This window comes from Suillus subaureus, assembly GCF_016647635.1.
Source record: "Suillus subaureus strain MN1 chromosome Unknown BJ212scaffold_2, whole genome shotgun sequence".
Taxonomy (NCBI): Eukaryota; Fungi; Basidiomycota; class Agaricomycetes; order Boletales; family Suillaceae; genus Suillus; species Suillus subaureus.
The window spans coordinates 858,563-885,851 of record NW_024538558.1 but is presented as its reverse complement, the minus strand read 5'-3'; the positions used below and the strand labels follow the sequence as shown (position 1 = coordinate 885,851).

Below are 27,289 nucleotides of genomic sequence, written 5' to 3'. Positions count from 1 at the left end.
CGGCTGCCGGGGCGGAGTGTGAGACTTCGTGGGACATGTACTGCCAGAGTTGAAGTCAACGACAGAGAACACGAAGAGTTCGCAGTATACCTAGTCGAGATTTACGAGTCGAGATGTCCTATAGGAATGTGATGAGCAGTGATTCAACTATCGAACGAAGTGAAACTACTTATATACAGTACAGTTAACGCATAACGATAACAAAGGCGTCGTAACCAAAGGGTCTGCAGCGCCGTAGTTGAAAGGATGAGCTAGCGTGTCGAATAAATTAAAAGACCCTTCGCGACGGTGTAGTAATTGAATGAGCTGATGCTGACTTTTACAATTAAAATTTGTTGCCTATACGAAGTCTCACATCAACAAGTTTCCAACGATACTACCCTCCAGCCAGGCTGATGTCTCTTCAGCACCTCCAACCAATAACTCAACTCCTTCAGCAACCGTCTTTCTGGTATCTTCCTTGTCTCCCCAATACACCCGTGGGGTCCAAGCAACCAAATGTGCTCCAACATGTGCAATCGCGACCCTCGCAAGCGCTTCATCAGGCCCACTCCCTCCTCTGTAAGCCAGAAGGAAGGATCTCATAATTGTGGACGTCTCCTCCTGGCGGCTCGGATAGAACCGCTGAAGCAGCCGCATCTCCGCGCAGAACTGACCAATGTCTAGCCCCCGAAGACCTTCCTTCGCCAACTCCCAGTCCAACACATAAAGCTTCGCTAACCTAGGCATGCCCCCTTCTGACTCTCTCCGAAGGGATACCATGATATTCCCAGGCCAGAAGTCTCCATGTGTAAACACCCCCGTCGTCCTACCGATTTCCTGACTGCGGGTCTCCACTAGCTTCGAGATAGTGGCCAATTTCCCCTCAGGGATGTCGAGACCGGGGTCAGCCAAAGTCGCGATATTATCTCTGCCGCTAAGCGTAGATATGAGGCAACCGTATGTAACCAATGTCGAGAGCATCCTCCCCAGTTCGTTGTCCCTTAAAATGCCCATGTCGAAAGACGCGTCTTTGTTCCAGGCATGGATGCGCCCAAGGAAACGACCGATCGCAGCACCGATTTCTTCGGCGACTGTCTGTGGCAGCGCCTGGTCAATCACCAGCTGTTTCAGCGTACGAGCGTCCGTCCCGCAATCGTCCATGATTATGACGTGGGCTTCTTCGTCGAAGAGATGGACGTTAGGAACGGTGATGACATCGTCATCAGTATGCATCTTGCGGACGAGTCGTAAGGCTTCCGCATCGAATTTCTGTCAGGTCGTTATCAGTCCAGTCACTGTGTAACGCTACTTCAAAGGCAGCCTCACCTGACGCTCTGTGGGGAGAGCCATCGCACCACCGGATGCAGCCACATACGGTGCTGCATACTTCAATACATATGTTTCCTTACCCTTGAATGAGTCGTTGAGGTGTATCCTGTATGTGAAGTTGGCGAAGCCTCCTGTCAGTGCGTTTATGGTATGCGATGCGAAAGGGGTATTAGACAAGTATCTTTGTACGTCAGCGATGGTGGCGAGGTCAACGTCTGCCATGTCTGAGTAGACGGGAATTGCTGGGTTATTGTCCCTGCGACAGCTACATGTAACCTGCCTTTTAAGCACCTGTCGAAGTTATAACGTTAAACACCCATGTTCGACTCAAGACATTCGCAGCCGGTAGAAGATGCGGATCCGAGGGATGTGAATCATGCAGTGTCGCCTCACCAACATTCTCAGCAATTGCCATGTGACTATTAGGTATAGGCGTCCAAATCATCAAGCATACAAGAGTACAACAATTGGATTTAGTGAAATATGAATGGCTACAAGGAACGGATTCCAGAAGTTTGGTAGTGAGCACTTTCGTACAATAACTTTACAGCTTGTCGTAGTAGTGGTCGAGAGCTGGAATTTCGGGCTAAATGTCGGATGTTAGTCATTGCATAATAGCGTGCGATCACCAATTACCTTGAGACCCTTGCGCACACGAATGCCCCTGACGAGCTCTTCGATCTTGCTGCCCTTGTCGAGAGGACCTGATAGATTTCGTTAGTATCAGTCTTCACACGTCACACTTGCAATTACGCACATCCGTTCATGAGCTCCCAGTGATCGAACACACTCTGAGGGAAGGCTTGGCCGGCTGTTTGTGAGCGAAGATCACTGTTGAAACCGAAGGACTCCATGACAGGGAGGTACGCCTTGACGGTGAACATAGGCGTTCCTGGCCTCTGCTCTTCACTGAAGACCTGGCCACGACGCCTGTTCAATACGCTGTAGATACCACCGATGGCATTCTCAGGACATTGGATCTCGACTGTGAATGATATCAGTACCCGGAAAAATGCGATGCGAGTGGGACGTACCGAGGTACACCGGCTCCTGGAGACCAGGGGTAGCAAGCAAACATGCAGCGTAGCAGACACGACGGCACGTAGGAATGATTTGTCCACCGCCACGATGGATAGCATCAGCGTGCAGCTGTTTTCGTCGCATAAGAAGATGTAATACAAGTAGGTATGAAGTATACATACAGTGACATCAAGAACGTTGAAGCGGATACCACGCATGTTCTCTTCAGCGCAGACACCCTCCTTCGTTGCCCACTGGAAGGCAGCAACGCAAGAGTCCTTGATTTCGTTGAGGTACTGCACACCCTTGGTAACATCGACGAGCAAGTTGGGGCCAGTGGTATCGGGACCGAAACACCAGATCTTCCTTGCATCAGTGACATCCCAAGAGAAGTCATCAGCGAGGATACGAGCACGGGCTTTGTAATCGTCGCGGGAGTTAACGGTACCAGCTTCGATAGCTTTGGTGAGCTCCTCATCGAGAGGCATTGCCTTGGCATAGAGACGGTTGTGTTTATTCTGCGACTTGGACAAGGCCACAATTGAAGACTCGGCCTTGACAGTCTCACGGTAGCCAACAACAGGGTCAGATATCTTGAGAGGAACACCAGCATGGTCTTCTTGGAGATCCTACAATGAGGGTCAGACTAACAAAATTCAGGAGGCAGATAGCCATTTACCTTCAAGCAAATTTCCAAGTGTAACTCACCGGCACCAGCGACAATGTGCTCACCGGTCTCAGCAATCCAAGCCTGGACACAGGGGTCAGACTTCGACAGACGCTTGAGACCTTCGACAAGCTTGGGCAAATCTGAAGCGTTCTTGACCTCAACAGCAACCTGCACGACAGGGGACACGGAGAACTTCATGACCCTCATGTTGTGTGCAGTCTCAGAGGTGGTGAGAGTTCCGCTCTTGAGTAAGAACTGGTCAATACCGACGAGACCAACGATGTTACCGGCAGGACAATCTTCAATGGGCTCGACGTAACGACCCATCATGAGCACCGTGCGCTGAACCGACTTGACGAACAAGTCTTCCTTCTTTCCAGGCACGAAGTTGGGGCCTTGGATGCGGATCTTGGGGCCAGAACGAACGGTACCGGAGAACACACGACCGAAGGCGTAGAAGCGTCCCTTATCTGAAGTGGGCACCATTTTTGAGACGTAGAGCACAAGGGGGGCCTTGGGGTCACAGTCCCTGATACCAATGGCAGACTCGTCATCCATGGGACCTTCGTAGAGAGTCTCAACACGGTAACGTTGAGCAGTAGGCGGGGGAAGGAAGGTTGATGATTATCATCTCCAGGAGGGAGTCACCAGCGGGCAAGAACTTGCGCATGACAACCTTGAGGAGAGCCTTGCCCTCAAGATCTTGCTCGTCAGACGTCAGCTTGACATCGAGCTTCTCGCAGATGGGACCGATCTGGTCCTTCTTGAAGTTCATGACGGCATCGAAAATCTTGAAGATGGGTTCAAGGACGAACATGTTGAAAGACCGTTCAAGAGGTTTGCCATCGGCATCGGAGTTCTTCGTACCCCACTTGCGAGTAGCAGGGTTGAAGTAGTTATCACCCCAAAGCTTAGCCAAAAGCTTGTCTTTAGGCACACCAAACTTTTTAGCGTAGCGACCAGCGAACTGGCGGAGGGTGAAAGCCCATCCATGGAGACCTGAACCGAAAGCAACGGTACCCTTGTCTGGGTAGACCTGGACGTCACCAAGGGCAGCGTCATGGTAAGTCGAAACAATGACGTTGACCGTCTCGATGGTACGCTGGAACGACTGATACAAATCCTCTTTTGAAACTTGGAGCTCAAGTAGAGCACGGTCAACCTTGTTGATGATAACGACGGGTTTAATACGCTCCGTAAGTGCTTGACGAAGCACCGTCTCTGTCTGCACGCAGACACCTTCGATACAGTCGACGACAACGAGAGCACCGTCAGTGACACGGAGAGCAGCTGTGACTTCCGATGAGAAGTCGACGTGACCTGGTGAATCGATCAAGTTGATCAAGAACTCGTTGCCTGAAGTAGTATTTCGTTAGCAAGATTTTGCAAAAATTAAATTGAAGACTTGCCTTCGGTCTTCTGCTTAATGGTGTCGACATCGTCCTTGTCCATTTCAAAGTACATGGAGATGGCTGTCGATTTAATCGTGATACCACGCTCCTTTTCATCATCTCGTGTGTCCGTAAACCGCATGTCACCAGCTTTTGATGCAGCAATGATACCGGCTTTTGAAACGAGGGAGTCGGTGAGGGTGGACTTTCCGTGATCGACTGCGTAAGTAATTTAGATTAGATCAATGTGATCATCAGCAGGATCTTGCTTACCGTGGGCAATAACGGACATGTTACGGATGTTCGTGGGCTTGTCCATGAGCCCACGAATCTGGTCTATGATTCAAAGAGTCGTTAGGAGAGAGATCGGGTTTTATTGCATGATCTTTGTGCTCACCTACTGTGAAGTTGCTATGATCATAAACGGTGATTAGTACATCGGAAACATAGATCTAAGCGAATACGTACACCATCGTGTCTAGATTTTACAAGGATGCAATGAGAAAAAAATAAAGAAACGGGATCCTTTTGAACGAGTTGGATGGTGAGTCAAATGCACACCGGGGCCGTTGTCTGAGGCTCGTTTGATCTCAAAAGTAAAGTTTTTGGTCTTTGGCTTATCGATCGACTTCAGGGCAGGTCACGTCACCATGCTGTGTGACCATAACCATGATATTAACAGCACACCATGTCATACGCTAGTATGGGCACTCGTGTAATCACATCCGCATTTCCTGTTCACAGAGCAGATCTATGTAACCACTAGGCAGGATTTACCTGGTCTCTAGCAGGTCTCAGTATCTAACACTCGGTGGGTTATCTCCCGAACGTCAAGTCCGCACTGCACCAATCACTGTGGTCACGGGTCACGCGACCGGTCGCAACCCATACACTGCTGATCGTCACAAACCGGGGGTGGGAGTTTTTCAGTAAGATTTTTTCGAAAGTAGTATAAAGTGGCATCTTGCTACATTTTGACCGGTAAATGAAAAAACTGGATGATGGCCAATCTGGGCGAATCCAGCATTTGACGTTGTAAAAAAAGACCACCGCAGCAAGATCTGAAAATGATCGAAATTTTGATCAATCTGCACCGGTAATTCCTTCCAATTAGTAAAATGTGTTTCGAAGTTTTTATTTCAAATTTTCCTCAAATTTCACCCCATGTAAGATTTGAATCAAAATGTTCGATCATTTTTCTTCAGATCTTGCTGTCGGTGAAATGTCTTTCTTTTACAACGTCAAAATGATTCATAAAATGTAGAATTTCGCCCAGGATTTGGCCACTCATCCAATTTTTTCATTTTTACCGTGTCAAAATGTATAGCAAGAATGCCAACTTTATCACTAACATTTCGAAACAAATCTTACATAGTGAAAAACTCCCAAACCCCCGGTGTGTTATCGTTGCAAAGTTTCCCTCCAAATTTAACCTAGTTTGTGAAGAAAAATGACAATTTATGTACAAAAGTAGATACGCGACTGATTTTTATCACGTGATGGATTTCGAGTCAAGATGCAATATGAATCATGATTCTAATTGCGGGAACCTAAATCTAGATGAGACTTGCGTTTCTGCACTCATCTCTCCTTCGATCAAGACGTCCATCTCATCATATTGCTCTTTGTTTGCCTCTAAGAATGTCTTCCTCTTATGATGGCCCATGGACTGCACGCAAAGTGCGCGAAGAATTCTTCAACTACTTCCGCTTCAAAAATCACACTTTTGTTCCATCTTCTTCAACCGTACCCTACGATGATCCCACTCTCCTGTTCGCAAATGCTGGCATGAACCAGGTGCATTCAACCTCATAGGCTTATGCATCGGAACTCACATTCTATCAGTACAAATCCATATTCCTGGGTACTGTCGATCCCAATTCCGAGCGAGGCAAGCTGAAGCGTGCTTTCAACAGCCAAAAGTGCATCCGCGCAGGTGGCAAGCATAATGGTATGCGCAGGTCCATGGCAGATACGGCGCTCACTTTAACATTGCAAATCTAGACCTGGAGGACGTTGGCAAAGACTCCTACCACCACACATTCTTCGAGATGCTCGGAAACTGGTCATTTGGTGACTACTTCAAGGTTTGGTGCTTGTTTTCCGACGGCTCGGCCTAGTCGACATTTATCTTACAGAAAGAAGCTATCGAATTTTCATGGGATCTATTAACCAACGTATACGGGCTGCCCAAAGACCGATTATATGTTACCTACTATGCTGGAGACCCACAAAATGGAATACCCACCGATGAGGAAGCAAAACAACACTGGCTAAGCCAGGGTATCTCACCAGATCACGTTATCGCGTCAAAAGGAAATTTCTGGGGTAAGTCATGTTTTATCATCCAATGAACGTTGTGACTCATTCGCGCGTACAACAGAAATGGGCGCAACCGGACCCTGTGGGCCTTGTAGGTGCGTATCTCCCGCTTCTCATTTTCCTCCGTTGACCTTCCTTAGTGAAATACACTTCGACCGCATTGGTGGACGTAATGCTGCACACCTCGTAGATGGTGACGACCCGAACGTCCTTGAGATATGGAACAACGTCTTCATACAGTTCAATCGCGACGATGACGGCTCACTAAAGCCGCTTCCAAACAAGCATGTTGATACCGGCATGGGTTTCGAACGACTTGTCTCAGTCCTCCAAAACAAGCTTTCAAACTACGACACTGATGTGTTCTCCCCGATCTTCACGCGTATACAGGAATTGACTGGAGCAAGACCATATAGCGGGAAATTTGGCAACGATGATGTGGATGGTATTGATACTGCATACCGTGTCGTTGCTGATCACGTACGGACGCTTTCGTTTGCGCTGAGTGATGGTGGTGTGCCCAACAACGTTGGCCGTGGTTATGTGCTTCGTCGAATCCTTCGTCGTGGTTCACGCTATGTCAGGAAGAAGCTTGGTGCACCGATCGGTTCATTTTTCTCTTCTTTGATGCCTGTGGTCGTGGAGACTATGGTCAGTGAAACACATCTATCGCATCCATTCGACCTAATTTATACCTTGTACACCAGGGTGATGTCTTCCCCGAGCTTACAAAGAAGCAAGGCGACATCAAAGAGATCCTTGACGAGGAGGAAGAGTCCTTCTCACGTACCCTTGATCGGGGCGAGAAACTCTTTGACCAATACGCGGCACGTACGAAAGATCTGGGTGCCAAGGAGCTTAACGGCGCAGACGTATGGCGACTGTATGACACGTACGGGTTCCCCGTCGACCTTACACGGCTCATGGCGGAGGAGCTTAGGCTCGGAATCAATGAGAAGGAGTTTGAGGATGCCCAAGAACATTCAAAGCTCGCGAGCAAGGGGTCATTCAAAAAGGACAAGGCGGATCTTGTGAAGCTAGATGTCCACGATCTCGCTGCATTGGAGAAGAACGATGCGATACCCAAAACAGATGACTCGTCCAAATTCCGTGCGTGACTTCTTGTGCATGATTCGCCCTTGCTGAACCACCTTTGCAGAACTTGGCAATATCACTGCTACAGTGAAGGGCATTTACTATCACAAGGAATTCATTTCGTCATCATCTGGTATACCAGCGGATGCAAACTTTGGCGTGCTCCTCGACCGCACAAGCTTCTACGCAGAGGCCGGTGGCCAGGAGTATGACACTGGCAACATCGTCATCGATGGCGCGACCGATTTCGAGGTGACAAACGTCCAGGTATACAACGGCTACGTTCTCCACACTGGTTCTCTCAAATACGGCCAACTCTCTGTCGGTGATGAAGTCATCTCCTCCTACGATGAGCTCCGCCGCTGGCCGCTGCGCAGCAACCACACCGCAACACACATCCTCAATTTCTGTCTCCGTGATGTGCTCGGCGACCATATTGACCAGAGGGGCTCACTCGTGGCACCGACAAAGCTCCGCTTCGACTTTTCGCATAAAGCACAGATCTCCCTCCCAGAGCTTGCGAAGATCGAGTCGATGAGCATTGACTGGATCAAGAAAAATGTAAGGGTATATGGCAAGGACCTGGATCTCACGACTGCGCATAAGATACCCGGGCTGCGCGCGGTCTTCGGCGAGGCATACCCGGATCCTGTGCGTGTTGTTGTGCTCGGGTACGATGTAGATGAGGTCGCGAAGGACATCAACAACCCAAAGTGGCGGAGCACGAGTGTTGAATTTTGTGGTGGCACTCATGTTATGAAGACGGGCGATATCAAAGACTTTGTTATCACGGAGGAGTCTGGGATCGCAAAGGGAATCCGGAGGATAGTTGCTGTGACTGGCCAAGAGGCGCATGAGGCGTCCCGTGTTGCCAATTCTCTGAAGGTCCGTCTTGAGCAGCTCGAGTTGACAGAAGGCAAGGAAAAGGATACTGGGCTCAAGGCTCTCAGTGTGGTGAGTCATAAGCTGTCTTTCTTGCACTGTCCTGTTGAGTCTAGTGTTTCTGCAGGAACTTGGACAGGCAGATATATCAGTCCTTCTAAAAGCAGAGCTCAAAGACCGTCTAGCGACTGTTCGCAAGGCGCTTGACAAGCAAATCAAAGAGAAGGAGAATGCGATAAATAAGGCGGTATGCCCCTTTACCTGTTGTTCTTGTATGTCGACCGATGCATTTGCAGGCTGTGAACGCTCTGGTCACCTTCTTCCAGGAGAAGCCTGACTCAGAGGTCTACTTTGCCATTCTTGAGGTTGATGGTAATGCAAAGGCATGTCGTAACAATCGTCCACAAAGGGTGACTATACTTAACACGATATCCAGATCTTGCAAAACGTCGTTATGCAAGGCAAGAAGCTTGGCAAGACGGTCTACGTTTTCAGCGTCGACGTAGAGAACGGCAAGGTCGCACATGCAAACTACGTCTCTGAGTCTGCACGGTCAAGAGGCATCGACGCTCGGACATGGGCAACCAAAGTGAGCGATATCCTCGGCGGAAAGGCTGGAGGGAAGGAAGATGGTGCCCAAGGTGTTGGGGTTAACGTCACCCAGGTTGGAGAGGCTCTAAAGGTTGCGCGAGAGACGTTTTCAAGCAAGTATAACTAAGGATTTATCTATTCAATAAACACCTAGCTATAGGAAAATGCACTGTACAATTTACTGGGGATATCTCTAAATAATGTTTTTATAGCACAGCTCCAAGCAAGCACAGCTGTTTAGGGGTACACAGCCACTACAAAGCGGAAGTTTCCCATTTATGTATCCATCTACCGCTCTTCTTGTCTACCCACATTCTGCGCCCTCCTTCGAAAGATTAGCGCCTCACGAACTTGCCATTAATATTTTTCTGACGCCCTCCTCGTCTCCTTATGGGTTTCATTAGGCCAGCTACTCCTGGCTTCCTGATAACTCTCATAGCCACCATCTTGTTGGCTGTCGTATCCTTCTCAGTACCTCTCATAAAATCTGTATACTTTCTTAAGGCAAGCCTTGCCGTCGAAGGCACCAATGGTTACATCACGTTTGGGACCTTGGGGTATTGTTCGGATATCTCGGGGAACGTTTCATGTTCTAGTGCAACAGTGGGGTATGAGCTCAGTAAGTCAACTTCCAAACCTTGTAGGATTCATATTGACACTCGCCATCCCTGGGGTGTGTAGACATCAATGCCTTGGTAGGCGATAACACGACTCTCCAAATACCCACTGTAATTGTAAAATGGCTCACGTATGCCCTCGTCCTGCATATCGTGGCTCTTGGCCTCGCAGGGGTAGCCGCCATCTTTGGTCTTCTCGCTCACGTTCGTGAAATGGCCATGACTTGCTTCAGTAGCTGTATATCAGGATTTGCTGCTACTGTCACCCTTACCGCTTTCATTTTTGACCTCGCCATCTTTTTTATCGCCAAGTCCAGGATGAACAGTGTTTCAGGTGGCTCTGCCTCCATCGGCAACGCTGTATGGCTTACACTTGTTGCCTGGATCTTACTGTTCGTCAGTGGATGTTTCTATGGCGTTGGAAGGTGTTGCATGAGAAGACGTCCAAAGGGTGCATGGGGCGATAATGACCGCATGGGTGGGAATGGATACGCAGATCAAATGCGCCTTGACGCTGTCAAAGCGGAAGCAGATCGAAAAGCAAGACAACAACAAGGCGAAATTGGTTTACCGCCATTCCAGGAATACGATCCATCTCAGCCGCTGAAAGCAAGAATCTCGGGCGATGGTGTATATCTAGACGAGGAGGATGGCGTGCCATACCGAGACAACCAGAGCGTCTCCACCGCCGGAAGAGCTGGCATGGGGTCCTATGGTCGTCGTCCATCAGCAAACGGCTACGCTGGGGGAGGTTATGTGCAGGCTCCTCGCGGCACACGCGCTGTTGATGAATATAACAACACTTCTCCATATGCGGCGCCGCCACGCCGGAAGAGTAGCACTCTCACTCAGACTACGTCCTCAAGTACTTATCCGCCAACATCTACAGCTCACTCGATATCGCCTCTTAATACATATGCTGTCCCCGCCGCTGCAATCACCGCCCCAGTGCAAAACGCTTCTGGCTGCTTATTATAGTGATCCATACTCACCGCAGGCATATGGCCATGTGGAAGGTGGCTCTTGTGAGTAATAGCTCAGCAGCACTTGTTTGTTTCTCACATGATTACAGCACGCACCCCTCCGCAGCAGCATGCTTCGTACAACCCTTGGGAACCACAGCAAACTCAGCCATCTTTCAATCCAGATTCATACAATGCTTCGGGTGTGATAGCTGCGGCTTCGTATGACACTGCATACAACCCCCAGCCTTCTCATCAGCCCGAGCAGAGCTATGCTGCCAGCACTACTGGTGCTCCACAGCCGTCGGACCCATACTATACTTCCAATTACCATAGTCCGACTAATGTGTCGAGTTCTCCGCCGCCAACCAACACCAGTGCGTATGCAGCACCTTCGAACACGAGTGGTGTAAAGGGCCCGAGGGGGCCGCCGACCCCTGTAGGTGATGTCCCCTCCATCTCAGATGTACAACGACAACCCACCGATGTATGAGGATAATCCATCGCGAACGCCTGTGCAGTGGAAGAATTAAATACGATGTATAGTATTCTTCATGATGATCTCATGGAGTTGACATATCTACTGCATATTTTTTCGTATCAGATTTGACTGTAGGACTTTATCTATTTCAATACCCTCTGTGTTCTATTGCGAAATAGTGGCTTGCTTTGAAACAATAACATAGCATACGTGTACTGACAGCAAGCCATCTTCTGGGTTTTAAAGCTCATCGGCGGGTGTTTGCCTTCGCTTTACTTGCCGTTTAGGCGGCTCATCGGTGACAAACAAGGCGAGGAAGTCATCTGCAAGGCCAGCAGCAAGTATGCCAGTGATATCCCCGGCTGGATTGGACTGTGAGTTCGTCATTCCTAAATCTAGGAGATGGATCTTACCATTATCGTATGCTGGAGCAACCTCGACAATGTCAGCTCCACTACAAATGAGTCGTCGACTGCTTGTACATTCCTACTGAATGATGAAAAGAATCTTACACGAAGTTCAATCCAGCGAGACCTCGAAGGATTCGCTTGGTTTCTCGACCAGTCCATCCAGCAGGCTCTGGTGTACCAGCTACCTAGACATCAATAACTTTAAAGCTGCGCTAGCGACATTGCGCTCACTTGCAGGTGCCTGACCAGGGTCTATCAGAGAGCAATTAGTACACAATGATTAGCAATCAATTGGAACATCTGCGGACCGATGGTGTCGATGTCAAAGCTGAGGCGGGAGGCAATGAACATCAATATTGTGATCAACGATGCTTTGCTCAGGACACACCTCAGATAAACAGGGGAGTTGCCGATGCGTTGTCGGATATGCTTAACGATCTCATCTGTTCCAAGGTCGTCGATATCATCAGCCATGATGAGCTCAAAGCCAACTTCTTCATCGTGTTCGACCAACTCGGGGCCCTGTCCATTCAAAGTACGTCAGCTCGAGCCAATTTGAGTTACAAGGAACGCCATGACCTGTAGTTTGTTCCGAATCCCAGCATGAATACTGGTGTTGGACATAAGTCCCTCCTCAAATGCCAATGTGAAAAAGGTCCCGTGGGTGACCTTGGACTGCTCAGTAATGCCTCCCAAGCTCGGCCAGGTGTCGATGTGTGCATCGAAGTGAATGACAGATATAGGTCCATAAACCTGATGAAGAGATCGAAGAATCGGAAGCACCTAGGGATCATGTGACATGTGAAATCCAGGGGATGTAAAGGGATCGTGCTATCTCACGATGGTATGGTCTCCGCCTACCAGCATATGATCAATTACATATTCGCGAACGAGATCATGGTCCGGGGCTCACCTAATGTCAGTATACGAGGGTGCTCTACTCCATCATGCGCAAGCTTTGCAGTGCGCGCACTAGCGCTTCCATTCACAGGTCGTGCCAAAAGCGTGGTATACGCAGTTTCCATCTGATCAACAGCTAATGCGTTGTCATAGGGGCTGACAGGGACCTGTTAAAGCGCTCTGTCAATACGTTTCAAGTTGGACACTTATGACGGGCAAAAACTTACGTCTCCACAGTCAATCACTTCTGCGCGGTTGTACGGGTTTGCCATCCATTCCAACGCGTAGCTGTGAGCAGCGGATTGACGTCTGGAACCAGATCTAATTGCAAAAGGTCCGAAACGCGCCCCTGGCCTGTAAGAAGTTGCTGTGTCAAATGGCATGCCGAGAACAGCGATGTCAAAGGTTGTCGACGAATCATCCAGGCAACGTGTGTAGGGTAGGTGGGAGTAGCTCAGAGGTCCTGTGTAACTGAGGTCTGTCTGTGTGCCATACTTTGCTGTCCATGGCTCCTGCTGCTTGGTTTCGAAGGCATGTTGCTGCGCATAAACAACGGGAAGTAGCGCGAGAGGAAGGTATCTCATTGTCAATAGTGCCTGCGATTTCTTCGACTTCGGTGTCAACTTATGAGGGTAGTCAGGAATCGGGGTAGATCTCTGGGGTCGGGAATATTTTATATTGTATGTTACGTCCTGTTATATGCTCCGAAAGTATTTATGTGTTATCTCCTCAGCACCTGATCAGCACGTGGTGATATAGGGAACAGATAAAGATAGCTTGGAAAGTTAGAAGGACCGTCAGAGTTCGTCTCGAGGCCAAGAACCCGGAAGTGCGTGTGGTGTGGGAGGCGATTGAGACATGAACATCGATAGAAAATCGTGGACAAGGTCGGCCGCCGCCGTGCCTGTGATTTCGGCTGTAAAAGAATGTCTCAGTCCCAGTCACAAACAACTGGCTGCTGTCAAACATGCCATTATCATAGACAGGAGCAACTTCCACTATGTCGGCGCCACTGTGTTGCAAACAAGGAATGAGACTTGAGGAAGCCAATATTACTCCGGGCTACCTACACAAAGTTCAATCCAGCCAGGCCACGGATGATTCGTTTGACCTCTCTACTCGTCCAGCCTCCCGCCTCCGGGGTTCCCGCTAAGTTTCAAAAATTAAATCAAAAATTAAAGCTTTGTTTCAGCCATTTCAGTGGTGGGACGTACTAGCAGGTGCAAGACCGGGATCTATTTGAGATGTTACATAGTGAACAAATCAAGCACGGACGTCACATACCAATCACATCGATATCAAGACTATTGTCCCTTCAGCAACAGTCTAAGCGGTGTGTAAAGCGGACATACCTCAAGTAGACAGGTGTGTCACCAACACGCTCCCGTATACGCTTGATGATCGCAGGAATCCCGTGATCGTCAATGTCATCGCTCGTAATGAAGTGGAATCCAACCGATTCATCATTATCAATGTCTCCTAGTCCCTGGATCCAGAGGCGTTCAATGGAGATGATAATAAAAATAAAAGCCTCATTTACCACTAATTTGCATCGGATACCAGCATGGATGCTCGAGTTCGAAACCAAGCCTTCCTCGTTGGCTACATAAAAGAAGGTTCCGTGGGTAACGCGCGACTGCTCAGTCACCGTTCCCGGATATCCATTCCAGGTGTCAAGGTGCGCATCGAAGTGAATAACCGAAACCGGTCCATATACCTTGTTAAGAGCGCGAAGAATTGGGAGCACGATTGTGTGATCGCCTCCAAGGCTTCGAACGATATCAGGTGCTTGCCTAGAGATGTTTGAATTGGACAAACCTGACGATCCTTGGACGCTCACGTCCGTCCTTCGCAAGTTGAGCACCCTTCGCCCAAACAGACTGGCTGGAGGCAATAGGTCGATTTAACAAAGTGGAATACGCGACTTCCATTTGGTCCATGGCAAGGACGTTGTCGAATGGAATAATAGGAACCTTTGCTCTCATCAGTCGCTCATATCAAATACTTATCACTGAAAAAGGCGCACATCGCCACAGTCAATTATTTTTGATCCTTGCTCGTATGGGTTATTGTCCCAAGCCAAACTATATCCACGAGCCTCCCTTTGTCTTCTGCTGCCTGAACGAATCGCATAGGGTCCGAAGCGAGCACCAGGGCGATAGGAAGTACCCGTATCAAAAGGCATACCGAGAACTGCTATATCAAACTGCGCGGATTCATCTTCCAGACAGCGGGAATAAGTCATGTGAGAAAATGACAATGGTCCAGAGAATGGTTGGTCAATCTGGGGACCATACTTTGACAACCACGTTTCAGGTTGTTCAATAGTGTCGCCCAAAGGGACCTGGTGCGCGAATACGGTTTTGACAGAAATCGCGCTGATTGCAAACTGAAGGAGCCTTTTCCAAGCCATTCTGATAACGTTGGTTCCTTGGGAAGACGACCTATGTTGACTTGAGATCTGAGAGGCTGGTGAATTCTTATCTGGAAAACGGGACAGAGTCCGACAGACGAACTCAAATGCCATGTGCTCCGATAAGGGATTCCAGGAAAGATCCAGGCGTCATATTCTTGACAAAGAAGATCAAGAAAAGCGAGCTATATGATCAGCTGCTCAAAGAAGCATTTGCATGAGGCAAGGTCAACGTTCAGCTGAATGAAGTTGGAATTTACGCGCAAAATTAGAGGATGCGGGTCCCGTGAAGGATGCACGTGATTCACAAAGTTAAGTTTCTGCCAGCCACATGTAGAACTATTGAAGCTTCAAGTTGAAGGCTAGTATTCATACCCACCACGACACAGTTTCCCAGGAAGTATGTACGCCCAAACCAAATGGAAGACAAGCACCATACGAATATCGATTCCAGTCACTTCAACGGCTCCGATGAGCGGCTGACGTACGCAAGGGCAAAATTTGCCATTGACGGCGTTTTCTAGCATTGTCGCCCTCTGCAGGAGCATCCCGCTGACCGATCGTCAAAACTCTAAGTCTTCTGAGGAGCTCGGAGGAGTCATCTGCTTCGCCTTCTACGCCTCGATCCTGTTCTAGAGTTTCGTCCTCGGTGAGGTCTATATCACCACTGAAAACATCCTCAGGAGTTGCCTTCCGCTGTGCTGTGCCACCGGAGAAAAACGAAATTGGGGTTGTGACAGCGGAACTTAGGAAATACGATGCGTTGTCCAACAGTGACTTTGGTTTGGGCATCGGAATTGCTGACAGGACGTATGTCTTTCGCATCCATGCGGTGGAAGTTTGCGCGGCTGGCGGGGGGTATGTAGGATCACACTGGAAAGATGCAGTGATATGGTGAGTCTCTCGGGAGTAGGAGAAACGTGGTAGAGGATGCGAGTATTCATTTGGATATGGCTGGGAGATGGGTCGGCGATGCCGAAGTACCAAACAGTCCCCTAGATCTACTGTAAGATTCTGCAGCAGATGAACGACGCTGACGACGGTCTCACCTTCGATATCGATCGCATGTCCTGATGATCTCGAGCAAAGAGCGCCCGACGTATCAATGAAGAATACCTGGATGGCGTAAGTTTGACCCGTTGGTCAATACTAGTACCCGCACAGGAGTAACATACGTACCTGATTATTAGCATCCGGATTTCTCAAGGCTGATATCTTGTTAGAGTTCGCTTATGCACGTACGGAATGCAAACTCACTTTCGACTAAAGACTTCTCTTTCTCTGGCCAGAGTAAAATCTCGACGCCGTCTTCTACATCATCTCCACCGACATCCCACAACCTACCATTCGCAAGGTTACGAATCACGAAGTATCCTGGAGGGAATCCATAGAGCTGAGCATTGGCAGACATGGTGGTGGTCAAGGGCGGTAGCCCGGCGGGGCATGCCAGAAAGGGAAAACCCCTGGTTTCACTAGGAACTGTGATGATGTGTATCACTTGTCAACGTCCATGATACATGGTGCATGATCGATCGATCTTCCGTTCTACGCTGTTTCGCAGCTGCATTCTCAGCCTAAGCAGTGACTGCGTGGCTAATTATGTCTTGGAGAGATCCCGTCTCCTTTGACTTTCGGGGCATCTTTCTAGTAAGTTTCCCGGCCACTACATTCTGATACTAGCCTGCAGATACGTCAACCAGTTCCACCGGTCCGTGTGGATCAAACGACGGCATCCTCCATCATTGCTCGCGTTCATTCGCATCTCCCGCCAACAGAAGTTTCTTCCCTCCTTCGCAGGTACGGATGCTTCCAAGATGATCATCGACCTTTGGCGTCCTATATCGCATGCAGCTGCAAATTGCTCGCTTGCACTATGTAACTACCGGAGTGCCGATGAAAAGATCGACTTAGTGCCTTTCGCTCACATATACCCTGACCGTGAGGGCAATTCCCAGCCCATCATAGTTATATGTACTCAAGTACAACCCATACCACCAGTGGAAATACATAAGAGCAATGACCCCTGAAGAAATTATTCTTTTGAGATAGTTTGGTGGATTAGTTCTGGCATGTTTCATTATGCAAAGGGTCTCAGCTTTGAATCAGTGCAAGATGGTAGTGTCGCGAGCAAGTCGCGAGACTCAGATCTCTCGTACTGCCTTCCAAGACCCGAACGATGAAGAAGGAACGCCGCCCCGGGAGTCTATCGAGATGGTATTCTATGATTAGAAGGCATTTCTGTAAATCATACCACATTCTGCTCGCCGATTCTACTCGGTCATTTCGCACAATCCCCATAAATTTCAGGCTCGCTAGGACGCAGGCAATATATGTTTCGACAAGTGCAACGTCATATTGACTGAGAACCCCTCCGAACCGGCAGTCTAATCAGCGGCGGCCAGCCTCGGTCCAACCTGGACTGCGCACATCTTCCGGAGCTCACAAGATGTGCGTCGAAGGGCATCTCTGGTCTGGCGTCTGATGTCTTCCGCCTACTTGTCGGTTTCAGCCAGAAAAATTACCAAGTCTATCACTGGAGCTGCAATGGAATAAATGGGCATCTTCGTGATTGAAACGTGCATGTAGTTCATTGTACACAGGAGAAACTGACTACCGTAAACACGATACAATGACTGATTGTACAACATGTAAATATCCAAGTGAAGGAATAAATATCACAGGCGTCGCACCTGTCTTCGACACCCTCTATTCATTCTCTTCGGTATCAAACGCACCAGGGACTCGTAATGTTCGTCTGGTGCGCGTTGCCCGTTCGTTGCGCTCCATGTTCTGCTTCTCCATCCAGTCCTCCAGACCGTACGACATCTTAGAGAGACCTTTCCATTCATGACGCGCGACAACGCTCTTCGACAATGACTGACCCCCGTCCCAACCAGCGCTCATCATCACTGGTTCCTGTAACAATTCTTATCAGTGAATTTGACCAAAGGGGGAAAGATGAGCTGACATTGCCGTTCCAGCTGACATCTCGCACGCAAACTGTGTTGCGGGTGCTATTGGGGAGTAAATACTCCTCCGCGGAGGGATCAAATGTCATAGCCGACGTCTTGGAGCGATCGAGAACCTGCACTATGCGTCCGTCGAGTGACCATATCTAGAAGTAACACGTGTTAGATACAAGGAAGTCGATTGTAACGGGACCCTAACGTGTATTTTCCCATCTGCCGAACCGGAGTAAATATATTGTCCACCTGTCGTCTCAGCCGGACTAAAGTGACACCGGATAAGTGTGCGTAAGACAGCATGGCCTCTGTAGGTCATAACGCTACAGTCACGTGGGTGTGCAGCACGTTTTGGTTTCGGATAATGACCATAGCTTAGCAAGACAGTTGAGCTTCATTCTCACTCAAGTTGAGATCTGAGTCAACGCACCGGTAATCAAATTCACGTAACCTATAGTTACGGTCAGCACCATTATCAAAGTCCTCGCTGCTGCACATCTTCCGCAAATCCCACAACCGTAGTGCCTGATCTTTTCCGTTCGAGATGATATAACGACCATCACCTTTCGCTGAGACGTTCGTGATACCTTCTGTATGTCCCACCAAGACTCCTGACGGTTTCTGTGATGCACCTAATGAACGCCGGTCCCTTTTGCTCATATTAGTAGAAGAAAAGTCGATGAACCTGCGCAGAACTCACCAAACTTTCAAAAATGTGTCATCAGAGGCACTGATTAACACATTCCCCGATGCAGTGTCAGCCCAACAGCAGCTGTTCACGTCGTCTTCGTGTGCAATGATCTTGACTGTCCTACGGTCAGCCAAGAGATCATAAACTGAGGTGGAGCGGCCATAAGAAATCAAAAGCTCTAAAATAAAATAAAGTCTCTACCAAATATTTGACCGCTGCCACCAGCCACGACCTCATTTCCATCTGCAGAGAACCTGCAGCTCCAGATACCAAACGAGTCTTCGTCCCAGCCCCAATGTGTGCGAGCCCGCTGACGTTGATTAGGATCCTGAAACCTGATGGGAATCTGAGTGACCGATGAGTCAAGCGTGCTTGTCATGTACACCGTGGGTGACTAATTTCTGTTAACGCCAACGAAAATTACGGAGCCATTCCACCTACAATCGACGAGTAAATCATTCTATGACAACGTAAGCATGATTTGAAGGAAAGATACAATTACAATTACTTACCTTTCGTTGTCAGGACTCAAGTGAGAATCTGTAATCGTCCAACGACCTGTACACCCCTGTATAGTCTTCAATATCTTGAGGGTTGTGTCATGGTCGCGGTCGCTGTCATCCCAGACGCCTGTAGCGCTGCGCCGTAGGTTCCTTGGTCGCTTCATGTATGGTGAAGGAGGCGAAGTCATGTCATAGATGTGAAGGCGAAAATCTCGAGAGGAGAATGAACTGCTGTCTCGCAAGAGCAGCATACCAACACACCTTGACAGCAGGTGTAGTAAAATGAATAATCTGTCGAATGTCATCAAGTAATGAACCAAGAAAGGACCGAGTAGTTGTTGACCTTTCGAGAATTGCCCACAGTAAACATTGGCGGCGTAGGATGCAACGGCAGTTCCATTCGTGTTCGGAATGAGTTCCTGTAATGAGTTCAGGTAGTTGCATGAAATACAAGAAAGTAACGTACACTAGTCATATTCTCTCTAGAAATTGCTCCTCGGGGTCTCGAGGACTGGTCGAGGATCATTCGCGAAACATTCCTCTTGTTTCTCCTGCTCCTTATCTTCGAACTCACAGAACCAAATTCTCCTCCCATGAGGAGCTCGACCCCTTGCTGCTGGGGTTCCTTGTGCGGAGGGAACCACGCCTGGTGCCATTCTCCTACGTTTTCAATTTCGTCATCGTCGTCATCATCTTCTTCATAATCAGTAGGGGACTCCACAGAACGTGAATTCAGCAAACGCTGCAAGTCCCGGATACTAATGGTCCTGAGTTGTCGGGGTTCACTTCCATTACCGCCGCCGCCAGCGTCAGTCCGGTGTACATTTTGTGAGTTAAATAACGCTACAGGTTAGCAGCGCATGAGTGGAACAAGCCCTGTAGCGAGTGAACTTACATAGGAAGATTTGGCGTAACATGGGTGATTCCTGTGTGACTCCGGTGCGCTCATGTACCGAGTCGTGTCGGTCCTCTAAATCCAAGACAGTATCATCTTCCTCGTCGACATATGCGTCGGGGCCATCATAATCATCATCATTTTCTTCGAGCATGTCGAAATCGATTCGATCGTACTCAGACATGATGCGCAAAATCGAACTGTCTGTGAATATGTGAATCTTGGGTGTCAGTGAGAAAGATTAGTGTGGTTATCTCTGGCATATGGACTCAAGCCACGTGAATCTCTGCGGACCGACACAGCTCAGATTGCCCGTCGGAATGGATGCACCGCAACGGGACAAATAGGTCTTAAGCTTAAGCATCCGATTCCACGGAGGGGTCTTCAAAACACATGTACTCTTTGTGGAGACAGTGAGGGATCATAGTAAGTGTCTACCTCCCTGCATGTGTTCGTCGCAACGCAATGTCAGATCTGGCGGGCTACAGTATGTCATTTACGAGGGCTAGTCACCAGAAAGCTTATGAGGGGGAATTTGGTTTACCATGAGTACATAAAAACAAGCTTCAACTTGTTCGAGCGTAGTAGCTACGAAAGTGACAAGCAGTGACGATTTGCAACTCCGCTACACAATTGCTCTGACCTTGCTAAACTGATTGAACGCACACATATATACACTGAAAGCAGCAGCCATGCCGGCGCCCCTTCTCATCACAGCGGATCAAGTCAATTGCCTCATACATGCTTATTTTTTGGATTCTGGTGTGGTTCCGATGTTTCTTCTTGCTATCTACATCATTTGACTTATTGGTCCAGGCTTCCAGCACTCTGCTTTCGCCGTACGAATGGAGGGTCGTCTCGACCAGTCCCCTCACATCAAGAAGCATATTCCACGCGGCGAACTCATCGAACTTCTCAGCAAAGCGCTCCTTTACTCCGAGGTCGAGGCTCATTGGAAGGGGGACGAGTTGTCCACAAATTGTTCAGCTCCGTTTTCGCTCCTAGACCCTCACGCATGTTCACTCCAGCCTCTTTCTTCCACAAATAATGTCCGCGAATCCAGTACTGCCAAGGTGAATGGTGATACTGCTGGTAAAAGGAAGGCAACGACCCCTTCTGAAGATGCCCGCGCTGAGAAGAGAGCAAGGAAGGAGCAGGACGAGAAAGACGCGCAAATAAACGTCGACGGTGCGTTCATTCGGGTGTTCATTCAACTCTGTCCTCAATTATCACAGGTGCACCCGTCCCAAAGCTCAAACCGAAGGATGCTAAGTCAGACGCACCGCAAGCCTTACCAGAACCTCCCACTAAGAAGCTTAAACACAAGCCTAGTGTTGTCGGAGCACGTCCTGGTGCCGTCCGGTTCTTACAGGCTCACAAGACCGAAGTACGCACTAATACATTACTCTCGATTCCCTGTTCATGATCTTCTTTTAGGTTTTCGTTGTCGCGTGGAATCCTTCTACAAAGGGCCAGCTAGTCTCTGGGTGTGCTTCCTCTGGTATCAATCTTCTGTTTGTGCAATTTACCTCTTATTACCCAGGTCGCGTGATGCTGTTGTGAATTATTGGGCCGTGCCCAATGGACCAAATAACGATCCTACAGCCCCCATACAACCCACTCTAACTCTATCAGACTTCAGTTTTGATTCACAGGCTGATTTGACAGCATTGAGCTGGAATCATGATGGCTCACTCGTAGCTATCGCCTCCTATGATTCCATCCTCAGAATCTGCACAGCGAATGGGGACACATACTTCAGGGATAGTCACCATAAGGTATGATGGAATGTAAATCCTTCCTTCTTCTTATACATGTTCGGTAGGGTCCCATATTCGCTGCAAAATTTTCACCCTCTGGCCAATGGATCGTCACAGCTAGTCTAGACTACACCTCATGTGTCTGGGATGTCAAGCAAAAGAAAATACATCGACAGTATCGTAATCACGGAGGTATGTCATTGAACTACGACAATTGATGTCCTGTTGAACTTGAGGGGAAGATGCTTGCTGCTTGGATGTGGAGTGGCTGGACGATTCAACTTTCGCAAGTTGCGGCGCAGATAAAATCATTCAAATCATATCCTTGACAGCTACCGGACCATTGCATACTCTTCAGTACGTTTTCTTGCGGACAAAACGCGTTGAAAGGCTTGATATTCTTCAAGGGGCCACGCAGGAGAGATCAACTCTATTAAGTGTAATCCTTCTCGAACACGGCTAGCATCATGTGCGGACGACGGCACCGCACGTATATGGAACATCGAAAACATACATTCCGAGAAAGCTCTACCAACGCCTATAATATTCAGTGGTCACCAACAATGTCTCACCTCCATAGAGTGGTGCCCTGTCACTGGACCTGGTGAGCATGAACTTGTTGCAACGTACGTTTTGGCCGTGGCCTTGGTGAATATTCGCTTTATAACATATGCATGTGTACCAGAGCCTCGTTTGATGCTACCGCCCGACTGTGGGATACTGTCACTGGAGATTGTATCAAGGTCTTTGCGGACCACACTAAACATGTCTACGCCGTTACCTTCAGCCCCGACGGGCGTCACCTCGTCACTGGCGGAGGTGATGGTTCGTTGATGGTATACGAAGTCAAGGCGAGTCGCCTGTCTCTCCCGAATTTCATCTTCTAAAACCGAACCATCCAGTCCAAGGAGAAGAAATGGTCGTGGTATACGGGCGAGAAGTCTGGCATATTCGAGATTGACTGGCAGAGTTGGGGGAATACCAGCTTGATTGCGTTGGCTCTGGAACGTCAGATGGTCGCCATTGTTGATCCTGGCAAGGTACCGGCGCTTCAGAGTTCTTGATCATCGTCTTTCCTACCTGGACTGCATTACATTATCATTATTGCGCTATGTACCGCTGTTGCTAATCAGTTTGCTCTGCTCTTGATTGGTGCCACCGCGGTGACGTAGTTCGCGTGCCGCCGGGCCCCGGCAAGTGTTCCGTTATAATGCTGCCACAGTGTTTGCATGATTTCTTTAGCGTTCTCGTCTCTTTTTCGTTATAATGTTGTATCTTGGTCTGTCGTCGACTTTACGCTCTTCTCTGCGCCGTAACGTGGCGGATGCGATTATACGGCCCCGTGCGCAGCCCTTCTCGATGCGCGCACAATCAAACAATGCGAACATACGCAGTATGTTGCAAAACCGCCCGACCGTCTTGTCACCCACTCTGCTCTACCGCTCCTCGCGTTCTGTCACAACCGATGCGCACACTGTGACGGCCTCGTCATCCCAAGATGCTTGGAAGCGTTTCGGAATCACAGCGGTAATATGGCCTGAGATCATGATGTTTCTCTCATTGACACGCTTCGGCTCATTAGGCTGTGGTCGCGGGCACTGTCATCCTAGCTGAAGGCTTCTTGAACAGAGACACACGCGATAGATTAAGCTCGGCTGAACAATCCTACTTACATGAAAGTTTCATGTATACAGGGGCTGGCTTGACGTTGACTGCAGTTGCCGCTCGGAGTTTGTTTAGGTCCGGTGCCGCCTTCAGAATCATGTCCGCGAACCCTTGTGAGCTTGAAGATGAGAGTAGCATGGAACAATTCTGAAGCTCTATTTGCAGGGGTGGTACTTGGTGTCAGTCTTGCGGGTAGCATCGGATCCATGATGGGTGTCTTCTACACGCCACCAGAGCAGACCTTCCAGAAGCACGTTTTTTGGCTGGTATATTTGATCACACCGACTTCTAGCATCTGAACTGATTGTGATACAGGCATTTAACGCGTGTCAAGCCGCAACCCTAAGCCCGCTCTTTTTCCTGAGCCCTGCTATTCTATCTCGCGCGGCCCTCTACACGTGCGGCGTGGTTGGCTCTCTTTCTTTCGTGGGCGCCACAGCCAAGTGTGTTTCGTACTTGTTGCGAGTAACTGAAGTTAACCAGCTGCTAGAAATGATAAATATTTGTACATGGGTGGACCACTGCTGGCTGGTGTCACAGTCGTCGCTTTAAGTTCACTTGCTCCACTTGCTCTCCCGTTGGGTATGCGTGGCCTCGCTGTTGCAGAAACCCTCTCCCTTTATGGAGGTCTTGCCGTCTTTGGTGGGCTCGTACTCTATGAGTATGGCTCCAATTCATTTCATATACGGTCATTAACTTATTCCCTCCAGCACCCAAAAGATTTTGCAGCATGCACGTATGGCGGAGACAGGTGTCATTCCCAGAGATCCCATAAAAGAATCTGTTGCCCTTGAGCTCGATATGATCAACATCTTGTAAGCGATTTTAAATTTTGCATCGTGGCACCTGGCTAAGGTTTTTCCCCCTAGTATCCGCCTTGTTCAGATCTTGGCTATGCGCCAAAACAACCGAAAGTGATTAGCTGACGGGTAATCGGTCCCTAATTGATATGGTTCACCACTCAGCATTCATGAACATTTCTGGCATCATCACGTTCATAATCTATCTCAAAGTCCAATGTATTATTAGCTAGGGGGTACGATCTTGTATCACGCAGTGGATCTCCCAAGATCCTGAAGAATACTAACGAATGCACCTGGGTCAATAATCTCTGTACCGCCATAGGTAACCCGTTTTCCAGTCTTCGCAGCCCATTCCTCCAGGTTTCCATACTCAACATAACCTGCCCCTCCAACAATAAACACCATGCCCTCTGCAAATGCCATCCGCTTCGCTCTACCTGTTCCAGACGCACCGCCTCCTGCACCACCTGGACCTCCTGAAAGACCGAGGCCGGTGTGTCGAGAGGCTCGGGGGTCAAGGAAAATGTAATCATCTGTTTCTTGCAGCGACTGGTTCGAAGCCGCAGATGAGTCCATAATCGCTTCAGTAATTCGGGTGACAGGAAGCAATTTGTTCGATGGTAGGAAGTTCTTGACACCTGAGATAAGATTGTCGAGACCTCCTTCTTTGAGTCGGTCAGTGAGCTAGGTAATAAAAGATGTTACAATCGGTCTCGAGAGCCAAGGATGATACTGACTCTGTTTCCGAATGCTGTAAAGCCTCTGAAGAGTTCTCCTTGGCCTGCACCAAGTACGGGCGTCGAGGTTCCTCCAACAGCAGTGGCTACTGTCATCCGCGAGATTTCTCTCGTGCGCCTGACATATTCGAATGATTCAGTGTTAGCTCCTGCATTCTTTAACTCCTTTTCCAACTCGACAACGTCGTCCTTCGAGATCGCATTGTCGGGTGAAGACAAGTAGAAGACAAGAACTAGGCGCAATTTATCCTCCGGTGTCAAGGTGCCGCTGGGACGAGGAGAGCGAAGCATCTCTAGAACCGAAGCAACGGTCTAGATATCAATTAATACAGAAAGATTACCGAGCTAGCGTAATGAGGGCCGCACCTGTTTGTTTATGGCCTCTTCAGTGCTGAAAAGTTCATCAAGCGCACGCTTCTTGATCTGCTCCAGCAATGCGGTAGCTATGTTCATATGAGTGTCGAGAACAGCCTTCCGCGCAGTCAGCTCAGGTAGCTGTGTGATTGCAGTCTTCAAGTGTGTAGCATTGGAAGATACATCACTACAATTTATTTCAATAAACACGATACCGAAGCTTCAAGAGCACGTACATTTGCGAAATGTCATTAACATCACTAACACCCGTAGACCGTGTGATCTCTGCAGCATCCTGTTTGTATTTGTTCAGTTCCGTGTCGATCTCTTCAGCAACTTGAGGGAATGGGTTTGGTGCATTCTTTGCCCAGAAGAAGTCCTTCGAATCGAGATCATACGAGCGCTTCTGTGGTTGAGTGACAACTACACGATTCAGCTTGATCTCTAGACAATCGGATACCAGAGCTTGATATGTCCATCCATGCGAGATCATCGAAACAAGATCAACATTTCTGTCAAGAATCAGCAGCACTGGAACGGTTTCAGTAGTTTAACACAAAGAATAGAACAAACATACGTGGTCGTTGCAGATTCGACAAGCCGGATGCATCTTGCGCGAATAATGATGATGTAGCCCCATGAGTTCGGGAAGCCGAAAGAATCGCATCTCGTATTTTTATGTCGAGTTTTTTTGCTATCATCTCCGCAGCATTGCCTTTGGGCGCGCGGATGATCGGAACATGGCCTTACCGGTGCGATATTCACGTCACCATCGACGATATATCAATACACCGCACTCACCCATCGTGACAACAGCACTAAAGAGACCATTAGATATGCGTTCAATCTCCTCTTCTATCTGTTGTTCGGTGGATGATGGGGAGTTTAGGAGTGTGTAGGATGTCACAGGTTGTGCCTGGGACGGCCCTGCTTGACTGGATGGCGTGGTAGGAGGGAGCGGTGACAACAATGAGAATAGTGAGGGAGAGGGTGCAATGAATGACAAATATTGATCAAGAACCTAGAAACGTGCATTGGCACACTGAAAACAGAATGTCATACGCAAGATACCCACCTGTTCAACCAAGTCACCTGTTCCGGCGCTCGCGACAGAGGCCGCCAGCTCTTCTAGCAAGGCACGGGGGAGGGGTCCTACAAAGTTGAGGTGGAAGGACTCATACAAGCATTTGTCCAGGTCTTCAGCTATCCGTCTCACATTGTCGAGCGTGGGGGCAACGAAGTAAACAGCCGGAACGTCTGGGAGTGGAGGGCGTAAAGAGTGTAATTGTCTATGTAGAACTTAGATGCGAGTAATATCACGACAAATGATTGGTACCTACACATGGAGCGTGACGCCGACGTCACGAAGGTCTTGTACTCGAAGAACAGTTGCCAACACATCTTTCGTTTGCTGGTCTAGCACCAATACCTTCCACACGGGAGGCCCAGTGACCGCCGGAACTTTGAGTCCAGTCGAAGCTTTTCCTGACGGTGTTCCTGGTCGTTGAACGGGACTCGGATCTGACGGAGCATTCAGGTTAAGCAGCGCAAGCAACGCAGCCGTTTGTGCTTGCTGCAATGTTGTTGGCGCGGTTGCCTGGACCGCCGACCCGTCAGTATCAGCAGCACAAAAGGCTTGTCTTTGAGAACTTACATGCTTCAGAGCAGTACTTGCCATTTGAATATCTTCTGCTCGATTTCACGCGAAAGACCAAGTATACTTAGTGGTAGCTTCCAACACACTGCCACGTGGTGAATGATTGTCAGGTGACTAGAAATACGAGCCATGGAAAGGATTTCATTGTCAAATTGTTGTCAAACATTCAATGCTACTTCCCTGTCCTGACCGCTCA

The 27,289-nt window shown here is 48.8% G+C and overlaps 11 protein-coding genes across 11 annotated transcripts; 4 read left to right on the top strand and 7 right to left on the bottom strand.

The window, feature by feature from the left end:
- Positions 1-351: 351 nt before the first annotated feature.
- BJ212DRAFT_1475087 (kinase-like domain-containing protein) lies at positions 352-1,533 on the bottom strand (the record flags this gene model as incomplete). Its single annotated transcript, XM_041339196.1, has 2 exons — positions 352-1,251; positions 1,309-1,533. The coding sequence occupies 2 exons, from the start codon at positions 1,531-1,533 to the stop codon at positions 352-354; spliced, it is 1,125 nt and encodes a 374-aa protein (XP_041198948.1).
- Positions 1,534-1,670: 137 nt separating this feature from the next.
- On the bottom strand, positions 1,671-5,044 carry BJ212DRAFT_1315578 (P-loop containing nucleoside triphosphate hydrolase protein; the record flags this gene model as incomplete). Its single annotated transcript, XM_041334165.1, is given in 10 exon segments — positions 1,671-1,897; positions 1,948-2,015; positions 2,069-2,296; positions 2,346-2,460; positions 2,514-2,960; positions 3,011-3,564; positions 3,584-4,357; positions 4,411-4,611; positions 4,666-4,723; positions 5,042-5,044. The coding sequence occupies 10 exon segments, from the start codon at positions 5,042-5,044 to the stop codon at positions 1,856-1,858; spliced, it is 2,490 nt and encodes an 829-aa protein (XP_041198947.1). The 3' UTR covers positions 1,671-1,855.
- A 989-nt stretch (positions 5,045-6,033) lies between these two features.
- BJ212DRAFT_1453215 (tRNA synthetases class II (A)-domain-containing protein) lies at positions 6,034-9,409 on the top strand (the record flags this gene model as incomplete). Its single annotated transcript, XM_041338844.1, has 11 exons — positions 6,034-6,189; positions 6,238-6,343; positions 6,397-6,479; positions 6,531-6,720; positions 6,776-6,809; positions 6,855-7,365; positions 7,422-7,824; positions 7,874-8,763; positions 8,819-8,938; positions 8,988-9,101; positions 9,128-9,409. 11 exons carry the CDS (start codon positions 6,034-6,036, stop codon positions 9,407-9,409), a joined length of 2,889 nt encoding a protein of 962 aa, XP_041198946.1.
- Positions 9,410-9,672: 263 nt separating this feature from the next.
- Positions 9,673-10,877, top strand: BJ212DRAFT_1260005 (SUR7/PalI family-domain-containing protein; the record flags this gene model as incomplete). The annotated part of the gene is made up of 2 exons (XM_041330078.1): positions 9,673-9,901; positions 9,964-10,877. The coding sequence occupies 2 exons, from the start codon at positions 9,673-9,675 to the stop codon at positions 10,875-10,877; spliced, it is 1,143 nt and encodes a 380-aa protein (XP_041198945.1).
- Positions 10,878-11,582: 705 nt separating this feature from the next.
- Positions 11,583-13,035, bottom strand: BJ212DRAFT_1260052 (arginase deacetylase; the record flags this gene model as incomplete). Its single annotated transcript, XM_041330084.1, has 10 exons — positions 11,583-11,704; positions 11,756-11,796; positions 11,855-11,933; positions 11,984-12,004; positions 12,061-12,080; positions 12,141-12,274; positions 12,332-12,535; positions 12,593-12,609; positions 12,666-12,819; positions 12,880-13,035. 10 exons carry the CDS (start codon positions 13,033-13,035, stop codon positions 11,583-11,585), a joined length of 948 nt encoding a protein of 315 aa, XP_041198944.1.
- Positions 13,036-13,449: 414 nt separating this feature from the next.
- Positions 13,450-15,065, bottom strand: BJ212DRAFT_1258884 (arginase family-domain-containing protein; the record flags this gene model as incomplete). The annotated part of the gene is made up of 9 exons (XM_041329980.1): positions 13,450-13,582; positions 13,620-13,664; positions 13,723-13,801; positions 13,867-13,887; positions 13,937-13,956; positions 14,005-14,138; positions 14,193-14,421; positions 14,471-14,625; positions 14,679-15,065. 9 exons carry the CDS (start codon positions 15,063-15,065, stop codon positions 13,450-13,452), a joined length of 1,203 nt encoding a protein of 400 aa, XP_041198943.1.
- Positions 15,066-15,288: 223 nt separating this feature from the next.
- BJ212DRAFT_291519 (uncharacterized protein) lies at positions 15,289-16,677 on the bottom strand. The gene is made up of 5 exons (XM_041342843.1): positions 16,323-16,677; positions 16,245-16,273; positions 16,115-16,181; positions 15,445-16,060; positions 15,289-15,385 (listed from the first exon to the last, which is right to left on the bottom strand). Exons 1-4 carry the CDS (start codon positions 16,474-16,476, stop codon positions 15,525-15,527), a joined length of 786 nt encoding a protein of 261 aa, XP_041198942.1. The 5' UTR covers positions 16,477-16,677; the 3' UTR covers positions 15,289-15,385; positions 15,445-15,524.
- Positions 16,678-17,538: 861 nt separating this feature from the next.
- Positions 17,539-20,373, bottom strand: BJ212DRAFT_1315532 (WD40-repeat-containing domain protein). The gene is made up of 13 exons (XM_041334164.1): positions 20,118-20,373; positions 19,689-20,065; positions 19,566-19,641; positions 19,484-19,513; positions 19,232-19,433; positions 19,161-19,179; positions 18,921-19,113; positions 18,729-18,864; positions 18,459-18,677; positions 18,234-18,402; positions 18,034-18,180; positions 17,756-17,981; positions 17,539-17,698 (listed from the first exon to the last, which is right to left on the bottom strand). Exons 1-12 carry the CDS (start codon positions 20,299-20,301, stop codon positions 17,772-17,774), a joined length of 1,962 nt encoding a protein of 653 aa, XP_041198941.1. The 5' UTR covers positions 20,302-20,373; the 3' UTR covers positions 17,539-17,698; positions 17,756-17,771.
- Positions 20,374-20,747: 374 nt separating this feature from the next.
- Positions 20,748-23,129, top strand: BJ212DRAFT_1315524 (WD40 repeat-like protein). Its single transcript, XM_041334163.1, has 10 exons — positions 20,748-20,879; positions 20,934-21,305; positions 21,353-21,504; positions 21,555-21,604; positions 21,661-21,895; positions 21,943-22,069; positions 22,120-22,234; positions 22,285-22,503; positions 22,563-22,728; positions 22,780-23,129. Exons 1-10 carry the CDS (start codon positions 20,810-20,812, stop codon positions 22,939-22,941), a joined length of 1,668 nt encoding a protein of 555 aa, XP_041198940.1. The 5' UTR covers positions 20,748-20,809; the 3' UTR covers positions 22,942-23,129.
- Positions 23,130-23,272: 143 nt separating this feature from the next.
- On the top strand, positions 23,273-24,460 carry BJ212DRAFT_1443752 (inhibitor of apoptosis-promoting Bax1-domain-containing protein; the record flags this gene model as incomplete). The annotated part of the gene is made up of 7 exons (XM_041337877.1): positions 23,273-23,404; positions 23,460-23,655; positions 23,708-23,808; positions 23,858-23,985; positions 24,033-24,203; positions 24,253-24,357; positions 24,412-24,460. The coding sequence occupies 7 exons, from the start codon at positions 23,273-23,275 to the stop codon at positions 24,458-24,460; spliced, it is 882 nt and encodes a 293-aa protein (XP_041198939.1).
- A 131-nt stretch (positions 24,461-24,591) lies between these two features.
- BJ212DRAFT_1295068 (SLY1 protein) lies at positions 24,592-27,114 on the bottom strand (the record flags this gene model as incomplete). Its single annotated transcript, XM_041332280.1, has 9 exons — positions 24,592-25,029; positions 25,083-25,394; positions 25,449-25,623; positions 25,673-25,967; positions 26,014-26,181; positions 26,238-26,457; positions 26,512-26,725; positions 26,777-27,033; positions 27,091-27,114. The coding sequence occupies 9 exons, from the start codon at positions 27,112-27,114 to the stop codon at positions 24,592-24,594; spliced, it is 2,103 nt and encodes a 700-aa protein (XP_041198938.1).
- Between the last annotated feature and the right edge of the window lie 175 nt (positions 27,115-27,289).